Source organism: Anopheles gambiae, chromosome 2 (assembly GCF_943734735.2).
Source record: "Anopheles gambiae chromosome 2, idAnoGambNW_F1_1, whole genome shotgun sequence".
Lineage (NCBI taxonomy): Eukaryota > Metazoa > Arthropoda > Insecta > Diptera > Culicidae > Anopheles > Anopheles gambiae.
In genome coordinates this window covers 10,518,237-10,537,278 of record NC_064601.1, presented here as the reverse complement: position 1 = coordinate 10,537,278, position 19,042 = coordinate 10,518,237, and the positions used below count along the sequence as shown (strand labels likewise).

General features: G+C 47.2%; 1 protein-coding gene across 1 annotated transcript in view; it reads left to right on the top strand.

The window, feature by feature from the left end:
- LOC1281307 (relaxin receptor 2) overlaps positions 1–19,042 on the top strand; it is a 29,821-nt gene that overhangs the window by 9,540 nt on the left and 1,239 nt on the right. Inside the window, exons 3-20 of the mRNA XM_061645277.1 lie at positions 4,268–4,543; positions 4,664–4,750; positions 4,845–4,956; positions 5,275–5,346; positions 6,010–6,075; positions 8,116–8,187; positions 8,277–8,348; positions 8,448–8,519; positions 8,628–8,768; positions 8,848–8,919; positions 9,016–9,087; positions 9,190–9,261; positions 9,333–9,449; positions 9,930–10,115; positions 10,196–10,669; positions 10,864–10,937; positions 17,049–17,161; positions 17,771–17,838. Coding sequence (XP_061501261.1) covers positions 4,268–4,543; positions 4,664–4,750; positions 4,845–4,956; positions 5,275–5,346; positions 6,010–6,075; positions 8,116–8,187; positions 8,277–8,348; positions 8,448–8,519; positions 8,628–8,768; positions 8,848–8,919; positions 9,016–9,087; positions 9,190–9,261; positions 9,333–9,449; positions 9,930–10,115; positions 10,196–10,669; positions 10,864–10,937; positions 17,049–17,161; positions 17,771–17,838 — 2,218 coding nt within the window. The remainder of the gene's footprint in view (positions 1–4,267; positions 4,544–4,663; positions 4,751–4,844; positions 4,957–5,274; positions 5,347–6,009; positions 6,076–8,115; positions 8,188–8,276; positions 8,349–8,447; positions 8,520–8,627; positions 8,769–8,847; positions 8,920–9,015; positions 9,088–9,189; positions 9,262–9,332; positions 9,450–9,929; positions 10,116–10,195; positions 10,670–10,863; positions 10,938–17,048; positions 17,162–17,770; positions 17,839–19,042) is intronic.

Sequence of the window (19,042 nt, the reverse complement as noted above, 5' to 3'; positions counted from 1 at the left end):
AATCCCTGCAGCCGTCGGTCGCCAAGCATTGTTTACCACCACCAGCTACAGTGATGAGGATGTAAAAGAAGTGTAAGTAATATATTCCATCTTTGCGATTCCGTTTCCCGCGGATCTCCGTTCGCTTGGTGCGTAATCTGAAACACGCGTCAAACGCGGAGAATAGCATCAGCAGGCCGACGCACTTGAAACTTGTTGAACACATCGGGGTAACCCGAAGGAAGGTAAACACCGGGATCCGGGAATGAACGCGTTCATCACCATTACGGGTACGCGTGTGACGCACAGCGGCGGCGAGCATCGTTTTCAGGCCGGTTTTTGGACGACACGTGGACGTGGACAGCTCGCTCGACGGTGGCACGGAGTTCAAGTTACGCCCGTGACCATGACCACGGTCACTGTAACGACCTGTTGGGGTAGTGTTCGGTGCGGGCCGGGTTTTCGTTCGTGCCAGCGATAACTTTCCTTAGCCTGGAGCGCCCGGAGCCCCTTGAACGGGTAGCCGGGCCGACTGGTAATGGATGCATTATTAAGCATTACCGTTTGCCGCACACGTTCCTTTGGATTGTCCGTGGTGGGAGGGCCGGTTGTGGGGCCTTTTACTGCCCTTTTTATTTGTGTGCACGCGGTAGCCTTTATATTTCAATTATCTTCGTACCGGTGGCTGACAGGCGGTGCTGTGTGGCCGATCGGAAATATGGGTGGCTTGCATATTTATGATTTTTAATACCAAACGACGGTGCGCCTTTTTCGCAGGTGCGCTGGAAACGGTATTTAAAGGATGAAGTTTATTGGATGGGTTGTTGGATGGGGATGGGCGCTTACTTGTTTTTAAGCTCGGTGTGGGTTGATAGTACCTGGAGATAGTGTGCCAAAGGGAGTGGAGCGTGCAAACGATTTGTAAATAAGGAGCCAAGATTCCATGTTAGACCGTTGCTGAGGGTTAATTAAAAGCTTTTTAAACAGGTTGCCTTCCCCATTTATCAGCTCAGATTAGATTTATTATATATTATTGTTAATAAAGCCACTATCCGTAAGGTAACTTCACGTAGTTCATAAAACATAACATGGTAATTAATTGCAACCAATCTAAATACATAAAACCAGCTTATTAGAAGTAACAGTACAGCTTCCGGCTTTCCCAGTTATCTTTCAAACAAAAATGCAAAACTGTCCTCTAAAGAAAGATCATAACAATAAATTAGCCCATTATCTGCCACGCTCGTACATCACACGGAGCAGGCGGGAGGGAGGCTGCTGCCCACGCTACAATATCACAAACCGCAAACAAACAACCATAATACCGTACACCGACCGTGTGTACCAGTTTGTCACACTTTGCCCCCACCTCCCAAGAAGTCGGAAATTGGTCCCAGGTTGCGTTTTTACGAGCATAATTACGCTGACCGCACCGAACGGGGAGCCAAATTCGAGCCCTTTTCTTCGTTTATCGTGCCCGGCCCTCGGGGGTGGATCCAGCGCCGTAGGTCAGCGTCCAGCAAAACAGCAATTAAAGCACGCAAAAGCTAGACCCCGGCAAGCAAAGCAAAGCATAGGAGCGTGTGTGGTGTGCGTGGGGTCGTAAATTTTCCCCAAGATAGTGTGCGAGACTTTTAGTCGTTAATTGTTGTTTTGTGCCTTGCAGCTTGCCCGCACAGAAAAAAGAACAACTCCCAAATCGGTAGATGAAATCCACTACGGAAGTGGTAAATTCGGGCGGGTTTTTCCCAGTTCAGGAGTCAATTGTTGGGTGTATTGTATTGTACGGGGGGGGGGGGGGGGGGGGTCAAAGTATTATGAAAAATAAAACGCACTGCCCGGAAGCAATTTTTCAACGTAGGAGTATTAGCCAATTCGCTAGTACTGGTGTATTATTCCGCTTTGTGCTTTGTGGACGATCGGAAGCAAATGCTCATGTATAAAATGGATATTCTGATTTATCACTCACATTAGACGTTTTCACTGTGCGGCAGACTCCACAGCAGCCGGATGCCGGACGTTAAGCAGAAACTGATTGTGGTTGTCACTTTGTCGCCTTTCGGGCGGAGCCGATGGAGACGCAGACGACGATGCAACTTTCCCGGAGCGCAATAAAACAGAGCCCTGGAGCTTTTGGTGCACGGCACGGCCGGACGACAGGGACACCCCAAACCCAAACCTTGACCGCAAATGGATGACCCACCGATAAGATGTTGGCAGGGCTGCCTAATAAGCACAGGGCGGTGCATAGTTTTCGCTTCCGTTTCGTTTCCAGCATGGACGTGGCACGTAGTTTTCCTTCCGTCGTGCAGTCAGCGACGAACTTCTTTCGTCCATTAGATAGGTCAGCCCCAGTGTTTCCACGTTGGTGGGTCACAGGAGTTTGATTATCTAGGTACGGAACTTTGGCCCGGGTAAAGGCTGTACCGGAATGCAGTGTTGCACCCATAGCCAGGCGGATGGGTCTTTCTGTTTTCGAGGTGACTTTCCTTCATTGGAATGTGTTGTGTAGGGCCGCGGTGACCGCCCAGTAATACGCATGGGTCATGATTAAAAGCACTCCCGAGCAATGCAACGTATGTTGCCTCTGTTTTGAGTTGAGGAAGGCCACTCCGTGAGGCTAAAAAGTTAATCTCACGTTGCTCCTTCTGGTGTCAATTCTCCTGAGAAATAAACAGCATTCCGACACAGCGATTGTGAAGCCTGGAAGCTAATGTAGCGCATGTGAATAAATGAGATTTTAAAGGGATGCGTTCGAAACACGGGCCTCGGATGTCATTAAGTGTCGTTGGGTGCTTTGTTGTCATCAGTGAGGTAAAGTGGGTCAACCAGGATGAGTGTGTCTCTGGGTTAAGTAGTTTAGGGGGGTGGCGCCCCTCTGGTTCTGCTCGGCACAGCCACCAAAAGCGATGGATTACAAACACGCAAACGAGTGTTTAGAAAGCAGCGTTACGGTTCGTTTGGATCGTTGATTAGATTAAGCAGTGGAAGAGAGTGTTTAAGTTGATTAAGAAATGAGCATCATCTACCAACAACAACAAAAAAAGCAGCAGTAGATTTAACTAATTGACTCTTTGGGATGATTTGATTGAACCTTAAGGGGCTCTAAGGGCTTACGGCAAGAAACGACAAGTTTTGCAAAGAAAAAAACAAACATCTTGCTTCGTTTAGCTTTACCCCAACTGGAACATAATATTTTATATCCCCTCCGTGTGTGGGGCTAAACAAACATTCCGACTTGGAACGCAGCTTAACTGCCAAAACCAGTCATGTGACTTTTCCGGCTGTTTGCGTGCTGTTCTTTGGTGCTGTTCTTCTCTTCCATTTTTTACTCGCTTCGATTCGATTTTCGATTTACCATACTCGTGCTCGTAAAGTTTACTGATGGATCGTACTGTTTGGATCGGTTTGGCTTTATCAAACCAGTGTGTGTGTGTGTGTCTTTGGCAAGCATCGCGGTGTTTCGGGTTCGTTTTTTCGTGTTTCATTTTTGCTGTCTGCTGCGAGGATATCAAGTGCAGCGTACGTTCGTTCGCAAATCCGTGCACCAGCTGTTGACCTGAATTTGGGTATGAAACACACACACCAAGTGTGTGGCAACCAAGGATCATATTTTGATAACATTGTACAGCGGGACGGTGCGTGAGTCGTAAAAAAATATGCTTTTTTATTATATCAGAACAAGGCAGGTGTGTTCTGCAGGTGCTTCAAGTGTCTGCAGTCGCTATAAAGCGGTATAGTAATGTGAAGGACGCGAATGGAAATAACTATTTTGATTGACGTTGTAGTAACAATTGGTACAAATCACTCAAGGTGTAAACATTCGGGAAAATTGAGCAGAATAACTTTTCGATTATTTATATTTTTTTAGACTTCTTCTAAGAACGATGTTTTCGGGCAATGAATTCACCGTTCAAGTTTGCTTCGTTTGTCGTACAGATGTCGTACAAATTGTCTCAGTCGTATTGATTTTCCTCCATTGTTACTAAGAAACATAGTTTTGTTTCTGCACTTTTCGCTTTTTTTTCTTCATTGTAACTTCATCTACTATAGCGACACACCCAACACAGCGCGACAAAATGTCATTCTTTTGAAGAACAGAAAAGAAAACAGAGCGCGCATTCCTCGAGCTCGTGCTGAATGAGCTTACTCGGGAGCGTAGTCGCAGCATCCGCGGCTCGCCGTGGCCAATACATAACGAGAATCGCATAAATATACATCCATCGCGTCGCGTGACAGCCGTGCCATGGGTTTTGTACTGATTGAATTTTGTTTCCCACTCTTCAAGCCACACCGGCGCAAGCATCCGGCACGTTGCGCCGGGCACTGGTGCTGCCCGAGACGGAATACGAAAGAATTCTCGAGCAGCAGCAGCAGCTGGGCGGCTCGTTCAACCGGAACACCGTAACCGTGGACGGGGCGGAACCGGCGGAACCCGGCACGGTGACGTTCCGCTGCGAGGATGGATTTTTCCGGTGCAACAACACGCTCCAGTGCATCGAGCAGAGCAAAAACTGCAACGGATTTCCCGACTGTGACGACGGCTCGGACGAGCTGGAGTGTGGTAAGGAATCTTCGACCCGCCAGCCACCGAGAAAACCACCGCCTGTTTACAATCAGCCCAATTTTGATTTGTTTGCTTTTTTTTGTTTCCTCCCCTTCTTTCGCCACAAAACACGATCAGATGACGACGTGGGACGGAATTATTATGACCATTACTTCCGCAAGCGACCGGCTGCCATCAACGATCAGCTGCCTTACACACCGTGCAGTAAGTAGCCCAGTGGAGCGTTGTTGCAAGCAGGAAGGAAAAAAACACACACACACTAATCCTTCAACACCTTTTTGGGCCCTCCGGGGTGTAGACTGGAACGACGCCAACAACACGTGCAAATGTCGCGGAACGGACGTGCTGTGCGAGTACAAGGGCCTTACCGGGCTGCCATCGGTACTGACCTCGGAGAACGTCACGCTGCTGTAAGTGGGTGTTGACTGTACAGCGGGAGCGTGGGGTCGTGAATCAAAGCTCTGCTGCAATCAGTTTTTTTGTGGTTGTATTCGAATGTGATAATATCATCATTCGAGCTCCGCTGAGTGTGGGCAGCAGCAAGAACTGACAGCACGCGGTGGCTAGATCACGGGTCCACGTACGGGTGTAATAGTCCTAGCTCGTGCGCCACCGAGTGCATTTGCTAGCACGGGGGTTAGGAATGCATTGTGATTGGCAACAAAAAAGAAATGACAAATCACCACTCCACACTTCGTTTCATGCTTTTCTCGTGTTTGTCGTTGCAGCGATCTCACTGGGAATGTGTTTATCGAGCTGAATATGAATGTGTTCCAGCGCTTCCCGAAGCTCAGCACATTGTAAGTATGGCCCGGGTGGGCTACGTGCCACGGCACATTCCTGCTTCCCCATTCCCCGTCCCAATATGTGTCATGCGTCAACCGTAGTAACATTGCTCCGCTTGTGTCCAGCTTGTGTCGGAATCAAATTGAAGCACTGACCCAGCGCGCGTGTGTGGGAGAGTGGCGGAAATATGGGAAATGGCACCGCAAAAGCCCGTCAATCCGAAATCAATTTCATCCATTGCTTTCCACATTATCAGTGAAGCCGGAAATGCACACATGGATGCATTTCGACCCTTATGCCGCAGCTCTGCAGCTCATCCCGGACGGCTAACAATTACGTTAAAAATTACATCACGTACAATTATTGTCGCTTGGACGTGTCGCTAAGCGTTCTGTTTCTTCTTTGGTTTGTTTGTTGCTTCCCAGAGAGACACTGGGGACACAAATAGAACGTATCCAGCCCCATTCACCCTATCCACTTTTCCACGTTCATTATCGTTAGCAGCACGAGAAAGGGCTTAATTAAATCTGCACCAAACCCAGAGTGTGCTTCCGCCGCTTCCGTCAGATAAATTACTTTTTCCCGTTAAGTGTGCTTGATTGTTTCCACTGTTTGACTTACTTCTGATGTCTGTTTGCTTCCTTTTCTATGTCCCATCCCATCAACACCGGATACAGAGTCCTGCGGCACTGCTCGATCGAGCGTATCGAACCGGTCAAGCTGGCCGGCAGCATCGACGCACTGTAAGTATGGGTGTGCAGGGGGCCTCGAATGTGCATACACGTTGAGCAGAGTTTGCCCCAGAGTCGTCGTCAAGTGTAAGGCTCCGCCACGCTGAGTTTATGAACGTTTTGTTGGGGTGGGGTTAATTGATAGGATTGCTGCCTACAAATAGAACGCTCGTATGTATGTACGGGCGGGATGAAATGCCGCCAGGATAGAGAACGCGGTTCCATTAGCTGCTAGTGGGAGGCTAAGTAGAGCGCGTGAAGTTCTCCGGAGTCCTGGGTAGCGTTACTGGCAGCAAGAAATGCTGATAATGTCCGTCTGAGAGTGTGGAGTTGGTTGATTTGTCTGGATGTGTCCGTCAAACCCAGAATAAAGAGCTTACGAAACCCAAAAAACACACAAGAGCTTAAGCGAATTATCTGCAGTGCGCAAGATAACGACCGTTCGAACCGTTCGTAGGAATGGTTGGAACTTCTGACAGTATGTTCATTTCATTTACATGTGTTTTTCGGGGAAAAGGAAACGAAGAAACTAAGCGCCTAAAGCGCTAGTAATAGTTTCCGTGTTTCCCTTGCTCCCTTGCAAACATAAGGAAAGGAAGAAGGAAGTCTTCAGGCTGTCTAGTACTGTTTATCGCTGCTGCCGTTTGTTGCCATTACCGTTGGCTTCACTCATTACGGCGCGCTAATACGCTCGATCTTTACCTTCGCGCGTTCGCTCACCACAAATGCTCCACACCATTAGTTGGGGTGTCTTATTGAACAGCACAATAAAAAGCCGACTTGCGCACGGTCGAAGTGGCAAGTGTCTAATAAATTGTGCTACTTTATTGTCCAGCCAAACCAGCCCCTCTGCCAGTGATGCAGATGGTCTAAGGCTAAGGCGGGGGGTGTTGGTGCCATATTTCTTCACCAGCTTACTCGTTGCAAAGGTACTGTTTGCAATGGGGTCGTAGTGATCGTTACTGCCCGTTGATTCGATTGCAACCCACTCCAGCCGGTGCGGTTATTTGTTTCTCGATAGGATGTTTTAAGACGGCCACGGGTGGAATGGAAAAGTGGGGTTTGTTGCAGTTTGTTGGTGCAATTTTTATTGCCGGTAAATGGGGAAAGGTAACTTCAGCTGCACTTACTCCGGACGTTTGGTTAGCTGATGCAACCGCACACATGTTCTCCAGTGGCAATTTGTGGTTCGCTCAGTACTGAGGAATGCGGAAGCACCGTCACAGCTTAGGTCGTTTTTGGTCTTTTGAATATTGCGTTGTGAGTCATTGAATACAATAGCTAACGTGTAAGATACATAACGGCAGTTAGTAGTAACGATGGGTAATGTTGGTAAAAATCCGGAGTCGACTCCAATTCGATTCCGATAATTTCTGAACCAACTCCGGAAGGTAGGTCCACCCAAAATTATTCGGAGTCGTCCGAAATCGCCTGGAGTCCTTTGGATTCGGAGTTGACAGGAGTCGTCCAGAGTCCTCCAGTGTCTGAATCGTCTGGAGTCAACTGGAATCGGAGCCGGTCGCAGTCAACTGTAGCCAGACGACTCCGGTCGACTCCGGATGACTCCGAACGACTCCGTACGACTTCCAACGAATCTGATTCCGGGCGGAACTACTGGTTCTCATTTTGTCGGAGTCGGAACGTAGTCGTGAGTGCGGTCTAGAGAGCACATCACTAGTTAGTAGTTACCAATTGAATCGTAGATTGCATAGATTTTGGCGTTTTTTCATACGACATCATACGTAATTTCCTCAATGTGTCTTCTTGCAATTGCATACATAATTTTAAGAATAACTTCAAGAGCGCATAATCAAACCAAACTGTAAATGGGAGTCAGTTATATCGCAGATTGAATAGATTTAGGCGTTTTTTGATTTGACTATACGGGTAACACTAATGTATAAATGCATTGCATACCTTGAGGTGTTTTAAAAATGTATTTAACGCCTAAATGTGTGCAATCGTTTACAAAAATGCACATTTTTAAGAAAGATCTAAAAATTACAATACGAAATGAGCTTTCTTTGTAAATACTTCCTTCCCTCTTCGAAGACATTTGGACCAGAACGGGCTGACGACGCTGCCGGACGATTTTTTCCCACCCGGGACGGTGCTGCGTATACTGTAAGTGATTTCTATAAATTTCAAAAAACCCAACAACCATTCGTTCCAATGATGGATGAGGTACTGTTTTGTTTACTCCCCTCCTGAAGTGTACTGAGCGGCAACCGAATTAACCGGCTGGGAAGGACGAACTTTGTCAATCTGGAGTTTCTCGAGGAGCTGTAAGTATACACCCCAAACAAACCATGATGGATGAGGAGCCACCGGTGCGATCTGTCACTGTTGATTTATTTCCACCTCGTTTCCCCCCCGCATCGCAGTGACTTGAAAGACAACCAGATCGATGCACTCACCGAGGATGTGCTGGCGCCGCTGACGAATCTTCGCATACTGTACGTAAGCCCCACTTCTAATCGCTGCGAATAGTTAAGATGCTAAAGTTTGTGCTTTCACATTCGCTGTATGCGTTTGTGTGGGTGTGTGTGTGTGTGTCACTGCAGCTACTTAAACAACAACCGACTGCGGAAGCTCGTCCCGGGCATGATACCGGCGCTGGTAACGCTGCAAACACTCTCGCTCGCGCGGAACCAAATCGAAACGATCGAGGTGTGTGCGCTGGATCTGCCGTCGCTGGAGCATCTGTAAGCATTTGGGTTGGGCGCGGGCGCGCCCACGTACCGTACCGCAAAGGATACAAAGTTTTCCTACCGCTCGTTTCAGCTACCTGTCGGAGAACCTGCTAACAGTGATCCGAAACGACACGTTCGGCAACTTAACGAATTTAGTAGGATTGTACGTAATAGTTCCACTGTGCGCACCCGGAAACGGCATCAACACTTTTGCTAACCAATCGTTCTCTTTGCTTCCTTCTCTGCTCCCTGTGAACAGATTTTTAAATAGCAACAAAATAACCCATTTCGAGCTGGATGCATTTAGCGGCATAGCCAAGCTGGCAACACTGTAAGTATGGTTGATAGAAGGGGAGAGAGAGCGGAAATAGGTTTCCATTATCATTGCCACACTGCTGTCACATTGTCGCCTCCTTTTTTGCGCAAACCACAGCAACCTGCAGGGGAACAAATTTGACCGGATCGATCGGCGCGTGCTGGATAACCTTACCAACCTGCACCACATGTACGTATGGCGTGAACGGGACGTGTGCTGCTAAAATGCCTATCCCTCATTTCTAATCCCCTTTTTGGCAGCCATTTCACCGAGTTCCATCACTGCAAGGCGGCCCTGCACGTGCGTGTCTGCGAGCCAAAAGGTGACGGCATCAGCAGCAACCGGCATCTGCTCGATAATCCCGTGCTGCGTGCAAGGTACGAACGGCCGTACGAAAGCTCTGTTCGGTCGCGACACATCGCGACACCGATGAGTGTTTTCCAATTGGCGTTAAGCTTGTGAATGAAGAAGCGCGGCTAGAGAAGCTGTTGGCAATGTACTTATTAGAATCTTATACGAATTACTCATAGATTTGGGGGATAGAGTGGGACGAAAATTGCTTTCAGACGTGGAACGTTCTTTAATTAAAATTTTAATTATCTTCTCGCGCTAAGGTTGCCTAGTTGATTGGGGGGCACGGTTCAGTACATTTTCGTGCGCCGACACGTACCCCGAAGCGTGATGTGTTCGCGAATGCGAGCTCCGATGGCTTTCTTAACGAGATATTAATATCGTTCTTTCCATTATTTGCGCATCTCTCATTTTCGACTGCACGGTGCATCACGTGCATTTTTTTTTTTTTTGTTTTGCTTTTTGCTTGTTTTATTTTTGCTCCACCACCCGCGCGCGCTCCACAGTGTGTGGATAATGGCGGCCATTGGTATCGTGGGCAATCTGCTAGTCCTGTTCGGGCGCTATGTGGTCGGGTCGCGCAGCAGCCAAGCGCACGCGGAACATTCGCTCTACCTGCGCCATCTAGCGGCCAGCGATCTGCTGATGGGCGTGTACCTCGGCATCATAGCAACCGCTGACATTATCTTCAGGTAGGTCCCTGTAAGCACCAAACTTTGTTGCACAATTACAGTGGCTAACGGTGGTTTTTTGCATGGTTTTTTCTCCCCAGAGGTGAATATCTTACCCATGACGAAGAGTGGCGCATGAGCTCGATCTGTGCGTTTAGTGGCTTTCTCAGCACGCTCAGCTGCCAGTCGTCCACGCTGCTGCTGACGCTCGTCACCTGGGACCGGCTGGTGTCGGTGACGCGACCGCTCTACCAACGGTCCAGCAGCAAAACGCGCGTCATCCTGCGGCTGGCCGTGCTGTGGGGCGTGGCGACGGCCGCCGCCATCGCCCCACTGTCCGCGACCGAGTACTTTGGGCCACACTTTTACGGCAGCAACGGGGTGTGCCTGTCGGTGCACATACACGACCCGTACGCGATGGGCTGGGAGTATTCGGCCGGGCTGTTCATCCTGGTGAACACGGTGTCGCTGCTGTTCATCGGCATCTCGTACCTGCGGATGCTGCAAGCCATTCGCGTCTCCCGGAACGAAACGCGCAACACGCTGAACTGCCGGGAGAAGGTGGTCGCGAGAAGGTAGGTGGTACGAGCCCCTGCACCTCCACAGTCGGTGGACAGAGACATCACCTGTGGACAGTGTTAGCGATACTCCGCAACGCAGCACTCGTTCGGAGTATGCAAAGCATCGTCCTGTGGAGTTTTGCTCTCTCTCTCTTTCTAACCAATACACTCTTCACTGCTTGGTTCTCTTTTATTACCCCGTCCTACAGGTTCGCCATCATCGTTGCAACGGATTGTGTCTGCTGGATGCCGGTGATTGTAGTGAAATTAGTTGCGCTAGCAGGTAAGTGACTCACAGCCGGACGCTGCTTCGGTGTACCGTGGGGAGGGTGAATGTTATTTGTTGGTTTCTAGGGGGAAAGGATAACATCTCCAGCATGGGCAGATCACTTTGCATATGTTGATAGTGTAACCGGGATGCCGTAAAGGGAGAGCTGCTTTATGCATACGATAATTGGAGTTGATGTAATCAAAGAATGTATCTAGTCGCTATTTTGAAGCTCTTTTGTAACGAAAAGCCCCAATAGCGAGTGCTTGGAAAAGGGTGATTAATGAATCAACTAGTTGCGCTAAGAATGTAGCTTTAAGTTCTAAAAAACCAGTTAAACCGAAAGCTACCATTTTCGTCTCGGTGTTGCTAATTTCGCCGTTCGCCCTAAATCGGGTCAACTTCACTTTACAGCACCTGTAATTTAATTCAATTTTCCAATCGACAAGATTTGGCTTTCCCGAGGCCTGCTGCCTTATCCACTGCGTCTACAGCGCACCCTCATCCGGAAGCAATTAGCCTACGGCTGACCGCTGGAAATAAGCCGATGGAAGAATCGTGTCAAGGGGTGGGTGAAAGAATTAGCCACAGTTAAACGAAGCAGCATGCCCCTTGGAAGGCAACTTGAAGCTAATTTCTTTCATGGAAAATCTCATTTTCGTCTCACCCACATTAGCAAAAAGCAGCTTTACGGAAAACACACACACACACACACACACACAGCACCAAAGAAGCTGCTATTTCTCCTCTCTAAGCAGATTGGAAGAATAAATGTACATTAAAAAATGCAAACAAAAACCGCACAAGAAATGTGGCTCTTTTATTCGATCGCTTGCCTCGGCTGTCTGGTGCCAAGACGATGCCAAGTCAGGCGGTGGGGGATAGAAATACAGTTTTTTTTCTTTACAATTTCGAAATTTGGCGCTGGGCGTGAAACAATTTAATCTTCATCAAGCCAGACGAAACGGACATTGGACCAGCCTGTATCACACTGAAGCACTGGTCGCTGCCTGCTAATTGAAGGGTCCAAGGGAAACAACAAGCTTGGGCGCAGACTGTTTTTCAATTTATTTACCATGACAAGAACAACGTGCCACCGGGGCATGGCTTTTTGTTCGATTGACGAGAAAAACATTTCCTCTTGCTCTCGTACTGTTGTTTGTGTGAGGTGTTGTGGTTTTGCATCGTTTGGATTGTGCATCGAAGTAAGAACGGTATTCCAATTTATTTCCACGCGGAAAGTCATCGAGAAGCTGGGCGGAACGTACGTTTCGAAACAGCCACTCAACCTTTTCGGCACATGGGACACGAACAATCGTGCCCTGTTTGTGTCAGTGGTGGTCTGCTCGAGGCTATGATTTGTTACAACACACAAACGCCAGCTCCAGTGCTGGAGTTTCCATATGCAAACAGTGTCATTAAAACGGTGGAGAAAAGCTTTTCGGTGGAAAGGCGCCGTGTTTAGCTGCGAACTAGCTGTGTGTAGTTTGATTTATCGAATCGATCGGGGGCTTATACGGGCGTTCACTTTTCCGATTCGTTGCGTCGAAATAATTAAAGCATTTAAGCTCTACCTTTCCGCTGGGTGGCTTGCCGCTACCGCTGGTTCACTGATGAGGTTACAATTAATTGAATTTCGTCGTTGCGCGATTGGTGTGAGGGAAATCAGAGGAAAAACCACTACCAATCCCGTCGCACACAGTTGCAGCTGAAGCTGAAGATGGTCACACACTGTCACAATGATACAACGGCAGGGAAACAGGCGGGCAAACACCATTCCGGAGTAGCGCGAACGTTTCGATCGCAATGGTTGTTGGTCATGTACTCGCTGTGTGGTGTGGTTCGTTGGAGGATGAGCTTTGGTTTCTGGAACACGGCAGTAGGGCAGAATGCATTTGAAATGGCTACAAATGTGCATCAGCGAGGCGAACTGGGGACCGACCTAGTTCGTGGTTCGTTCGCGGCTCAATGGAGCCGAAATTCGGTTGATGAGATCGTTGGTTTTTGTTGAAATGTTTAAATTTAACCATTACACATTATAGTTTAAGAAGCTTTCTGCAGTCGTTTATAATCGGTGTTATTCCATTTAATCTGTTCATAGCCCAATATGTTACAGGGTTTACCGAGTCAGTTTGCGATGTGAGTTGCAATGCTAGCATTTTCACCATTTCATTCAAGTGTGGAGTGTGACATCAATAACCATGCGTCTCCATTCATTGTTAATCTACAGGCGACCCTCGAGCTACAACAAGATACGACAATTCGCATACATGATTTTTGTTCATTTTGACAATTTACAGCTGTCATTTAGCTATGATTGATTGATTTTTTTTAATTCTTACCGATAGCCGTTTCATAAAAAATTCTGAAGATTTCTCAACTACCCGAGTCGTACTTCGGGGAACTCTTATTCTGAGCTCAATATTTGTTATGTTACTTACTTACTTATCCGGCGCTACAACTGTTTCGTAACCTTGGCCTACCACAGGAGTGTCCGAAACCGCTCACGGTCTCGCGTCTACATTTGTCAGTCCGTTATCCCGGCCTTAAGGGTGAACGCCTACACGCCATCATGCCACCTCAGAATGGGCCTACCACTCTCCAAACTTCTGACTTTACGGGCTGGATCATTCGTTTCCATGCTCACTGGAGCCTGACGAGCTAGATGCACGACAGTGAGATCGCCATACATCTCGTATAGCTCGTCATTATATCGCCTCCATCATTGTCCTTCCACACACATGGGATTCCGTCAGATTTGGACAGTGTCCATATATCATAGGCGTATGTGAGTACCGGTACTATATAGGTGCTATATAGTCCCAGCTTCGTCCGTCGCGATTGGTTATTTGAGGTGAATTGCTTTCTCAGATTGTAGAATGACCGGTTGGCAGCCAGCAACCTTGCGCGCAACTCTACCACCATGCTATTGTCGTTGCTGACCTTTGACCTTTGAGATAGGTAAATTCTGGGACGACTTTAACACTTTGACCACCGGCCTGACGTCACAGTTTTTGAGTGAGCACGTAGCGCATGGCAAGAGAGCGATGAGAGCGACAGTTTCTCGTGCCATTGTTATCACTCTTTTGTTTCATTGCGATAAGCGGCGTAGCACATGTCGTTCTCGTTCTCTCTTTCCTACCTCTTTCGTTCTCAAGAGATTTACTGAGCGTCAGATGCGAAGCTGAACGGCGAGCACAACCGTCATGCGAATTTATATGACACGGCGCTTAACGTGTTAAAAGTGGGTTCACGTATCTGTACGTCACGCCTGCGTAAGTTTGGATTAGTTATTGGTAGGGGCGCTGATGTTATAACCATTAGTTTGGTTTATCTGAAGTCCGAGGCTCTCTGTCGCCTGCTCGATCGCTTGGTAAGCTGATGTATGCCAGGATCTGGGTTGACTTATAGAAGAGGGTTCCCGTAGTCTCCACCCTCGAGTCGCGGGTGACCCTTTCTAGTGCCAAGTTGAATAGGAGACAGGCAAACCCCATGGTTCAGACCGTTAGTAGTTGCAAATGGCCCTGAGAATTTTCCATCCACCTTCAGCTGGCTAGTGTGCATCTCCATTTTTTACCACTTCAGCTGCGATTCCGTCGGTTACAGGTGCCTTGTTATGATTCAGCCCACGGAGAGCTTTTCGGCTGATTTGTTATATATCTTATAAAAATTCTAAATAAAATTAAGACGCCAACCAATTCCATTCCACCCATTTCCACCTCCATTTGTAACACGCACACCATCCATGGCGCAACGCTGGCAAACCACTTCTCATATTAAACGCCATTTGTGAAATGTGGATGAAACATTTTGTCATACTTACGGTCGCTTTAGCGCATTGGCTGCACTTACACTTTCACGCCCCTCGCCGTGTGGCAAAGTACAAATCAGACCATTATTACTATAAAGCATTTTGAAATATTTCCCAGCAGTGGAGCAGCAAAAGCAAAAAAAGATACAAGGAAATAACCACCAACGCTGAAGCTGGTCCCATTACCTCTGCATGCACGTTACTGTTCAAGTAGGACGATAGTGAGAGGGATTGGAAGTGATAGGAAGCGAGCGTGAGAGAAAATGGGCTGGAACCGGAAGCTGGAACAGATCCTTCCTTCCTTCCGTGTCTTTCTAACACATTCATTTCCTTTCACAGCCTCTCTCTCTCTCTCACAGACACTCCCTCTCTTCACTTCTCACTTGCTCATCAAACTTGTCCTCCGTTCGGGCAGTCGCCACGCAAAGCCATGTCATGGATAGCCGGGACGACGAAACCCCGAACCATAAATAAAATGGCATTACTCCTATTATCGTGTTACGACGGGTTTGTGCCCCAAGGCCCACGGCTTCTGTGGTTTTTCCCCCGTTTACCCCGTTTGGCATCGTTTTGGAACATTTTTTGTTGTTGTTGTTCTTGCTACACCACCAGCCACGGGCACGATCAATCCGCCGTCCCGCCTATCCCGCCGTAGAAGGTGTACGGGAAAGGTTGAATGGAGGCGCCTGGTGTCGTGTAATGTGAGGTTTTGCTCCGAGCTGCTCGAAACTCGACCGGTCCACGGGACTCGCTTGGTCTGCCGGTCGAGTGTGTAGTTGACTTTTTGATGCTTGCCGCATACCCCCAGCCCTGGCTCTAGGATGGTCTTCACGTTCTGCCCTTTGATCATCAACCACCGATCGGTTTGTTGGTTGTTTTTCATGCTTATTTGAGAGTTTTGGGCAGTGTGTATGTGTTTTTTTTTAAAGTTATTTTAACCTTCTTGTTCCATTCAACCGGCAATGGCTACCGCGAGGAGGGGGTGCCCAGCATCTCGTTAGGCAAAACAAGATATGTCACGTATCCGGTGGCATATTTTTTGGCGGTTCGCCAAAGTGGAAACTCACGGTCTCGGTCTCTTTTTTTGGGTAGAGTTTTTTACCCATATTTTATTATTTTTAGTTGCTCTACAAGACCACCTACACATTAGCTCGTTTGATCGGATAGTTTACGTGTTTTTGAGCTTTGCCTTTTTAATGCGAATTTTCCGTTCACCGTGCACATTTTGATGGTATTTTATGGGTTTTGTTTGTTTTGTTTTTTGCGTATTATTTATGAATTCATTTCCGTGCGATATTACAGTGCATTCTATAACATTAAAGCTTTGGTTGCATAATTATGACACATAGTTGCCTTATTCTAGTAAACATTGTGAGACAGTAGCACTCAATAAAGAAGACAATTGTTCGCACCCGAAACCTTCGCAAACTCCGCACGCGAGCATTCATCACAATTACGCACCGAAATTGCGCCAGTTATCTACACCGGCCAGTCGCTCGGAAACATTTCGAATGATTAATGATGAACGCAACGCAATGGTTGCCAATGCGAGTGTGTCGCGTTTATCCTTGTTCACACTTCTTAATCTCGTCGCACTCTCTCTCTCTCTTTCATTGAGCGGGGGGAATAGTTTCCATGGGAAGGGATAAGGTTTATTGCGGAGCTTTTAACACACCACCACCCAGTGGTAGACAGTGTCCCTGGAGAGGTTTGCATGACAGCATCGTCTTGCATTGCAATAAGCTTAACCATGGTTTTTGACGGCTGCTGTGCGCGGGCGGTCTCACAGTAATAGACCGCAGTTCTGTTCCATCGATAAGTTTTGAGTGACAGTTGAAAGGATCACAGCAGGATGTGTGTGTGTGAAAAAAGCAGGAACATGTGAGAAACGAGTGACATTTGAGGGTGCCACTGGGAAAGACTGACGGAACCATTTATCATGCTCACGATAGTCGGTAAGGATTGGTATGGTTTTATTCATGTTTAATTAAATTCATTGCGGTTCACGAAACCGATTGTTGATGAGCAGTGTTGAGCAAATTCATCGCGAGGTGCTGTTCCATATGAATTGTAAAATTGAATTTATTGCATTAGGAACCTTCTCCATCAGCTGCAAACTTTTCCTTTACACCATTGACAGTCGCGTCGTATCGCCTTCTCCTACTGGAAATGTGTTGCTGTACCAGCTGTGCGGATACATCAAATAAGAAATGCAAATAAGCGAACCGTTCAGTCACGCTCGCTTTTGCGTTCGCTGAGCTTCGCTCCATACGTGATCCTGTATACTGTTTCCTTTCTTTTTTTTGCCTTTTTAGGGTATGAAATTTCCCCGTCCCTGTACGCGTGGCTAGCGGTGCTGGTACTACCGATCAATTCCGCCCTCAACCCGGTACTGTACACATTGACGACGGCACAGTTTAAGCAACAGGTAAGTTTTGTTGCCGTTGGAGTAACGTTAGTATATTTCTGTGCAATGTATTGCCTGAGAGATTTAAACATTTAAAATTATTTAGGGTAGCTTTTATCAGGGATAAAAAAATATCGTGTTTAATGCGTAATTAGAAAGATACGTGATTCAGCTAATTCGGCATCCCGCAAAGAATGGCAATTTTTCGATTTAGTTGCTTATACAGGGTTTTCCACGATTAATTGGTCAGTTCCCATGATTTTTTGGTGGGTTCCCATCGATTTTTGGTTCGTTCCCATAATTTATTGGTATTTTCCAATTGGATATCAATACAATTGGATTAAAAAAACTCTGGCAAACGGCCAAAAAACCGTGGGAACGCACCAAGAAAAATATGGAAACCCGCCAAAATTTATGGGATCCAACAAATAAATCGCGGGAAACCCTGTAAAACGTTTAATAACTGTTTCAATATTTAGTTTACAATTTTATCATTAAAAAAACAAAATCTCCAAACTAATACCACAGTGCTCAGAAAACTGTTCGAACTGTGCTACAACTGTCATACATAAGCTTAAACTAATCACCGCTAGATGGCGCTACTATATTTTTTCCCATTTCATTTCACAGCTAGCGCGCTTCTGCTATTCGCTACCATGTGGCGCTCATCCCGAATATGATTCAGCAATCGACTCGCGGTAAGTTGAGGATTAAATGAATTTTAAATGTTCTTCCTTTGCTGCTATTTAGTTCATCCGGCCAGCTTTCCCGAAACGTCTGCTTTCACTCACCATAGTTAGTTTACAAATTTCGCGTGACCAATTCTTCGCTTTCCTGTTCCGTAGCGTGCGAAGCGCTCGGTATCGTTCTGCCACTCCTCCTCCCACCCCTCCCTCCCTCCCCTTAAAAGACCACCACGCGGGGGAAGGATATCGGGCTAATGATGTTTTAATGACTGGTGGGACGACGCAAACATTGTAAACGCACGGCATGGAGCGTAACCGAAACGCGAATAAAATGATTTAGTGAGCATCAATTTGCAAGGGTCCGGATGAAGATCAGAACTCGTACCCGGACCCGGGATGGGAAGCGCGCGAAAGCAGCACCTTTTCTTCAAGGCGAAGGATAATTAACGTTTGATAGCGGCAAAAAAATCCTTACCTTCGTTGCAGGTGTAAAGGATACCAAGGGTTGTTCCGTTTTCGCCTTTTACCGCTCAGCTGCATCCAGCAGGTGAACAATGAGTTCGTTTTTCACGGCCGGTTCATTATCCCAAGAGCAGCCGGGAAAGATTGGGTACGGCGTTCGGATGTATTTAATCCTTTTTTATGTCCACCAACCAGTGTTTCGCTTTCAATTTCCTACCTGCGGAAGTAATAATGGATCAGAGCGGCGTAATGGCATATATCCGGTGAGATCGACTCTCGGCAGTGAAGAGTTCTTACCTCTGGGAAAAAGATAGAGCAACATATTGTATTTCATTAGAAGGAGAGTCCCTCCCACAATGGTTGACTGGAGACCAGCCTGTTCTTGAAAGTGTATTTTCGATTTATCTTGTTCAAGGGATATATTCCTGGGAAACTGTTCTAGCTGCTACACCGAGGCCAGTTTGAATTTATTCCCACAATAACACGGGTGCTATATTTTCGGAGAAATTTATTCCATCCAAACGCACTCAAGCACGAAAGGACTGAAAGCTGGTTAGCATTGCATAAAAAGAAACAAACCGGCTTTATATGACGTGCGGATTGCATACTTTACAGCCACACTGAACTAAAGCGCCTGAAAGTATGCAGCTCGCTTGCTAAGGTTGCCGTTTCAGCATTTGCTTTCAGCCTTTACTTAACGTACAATGTCAACTGAGTTGAAAACGCTGCCAAAGTGGGTTAAATTGTTCCTCAA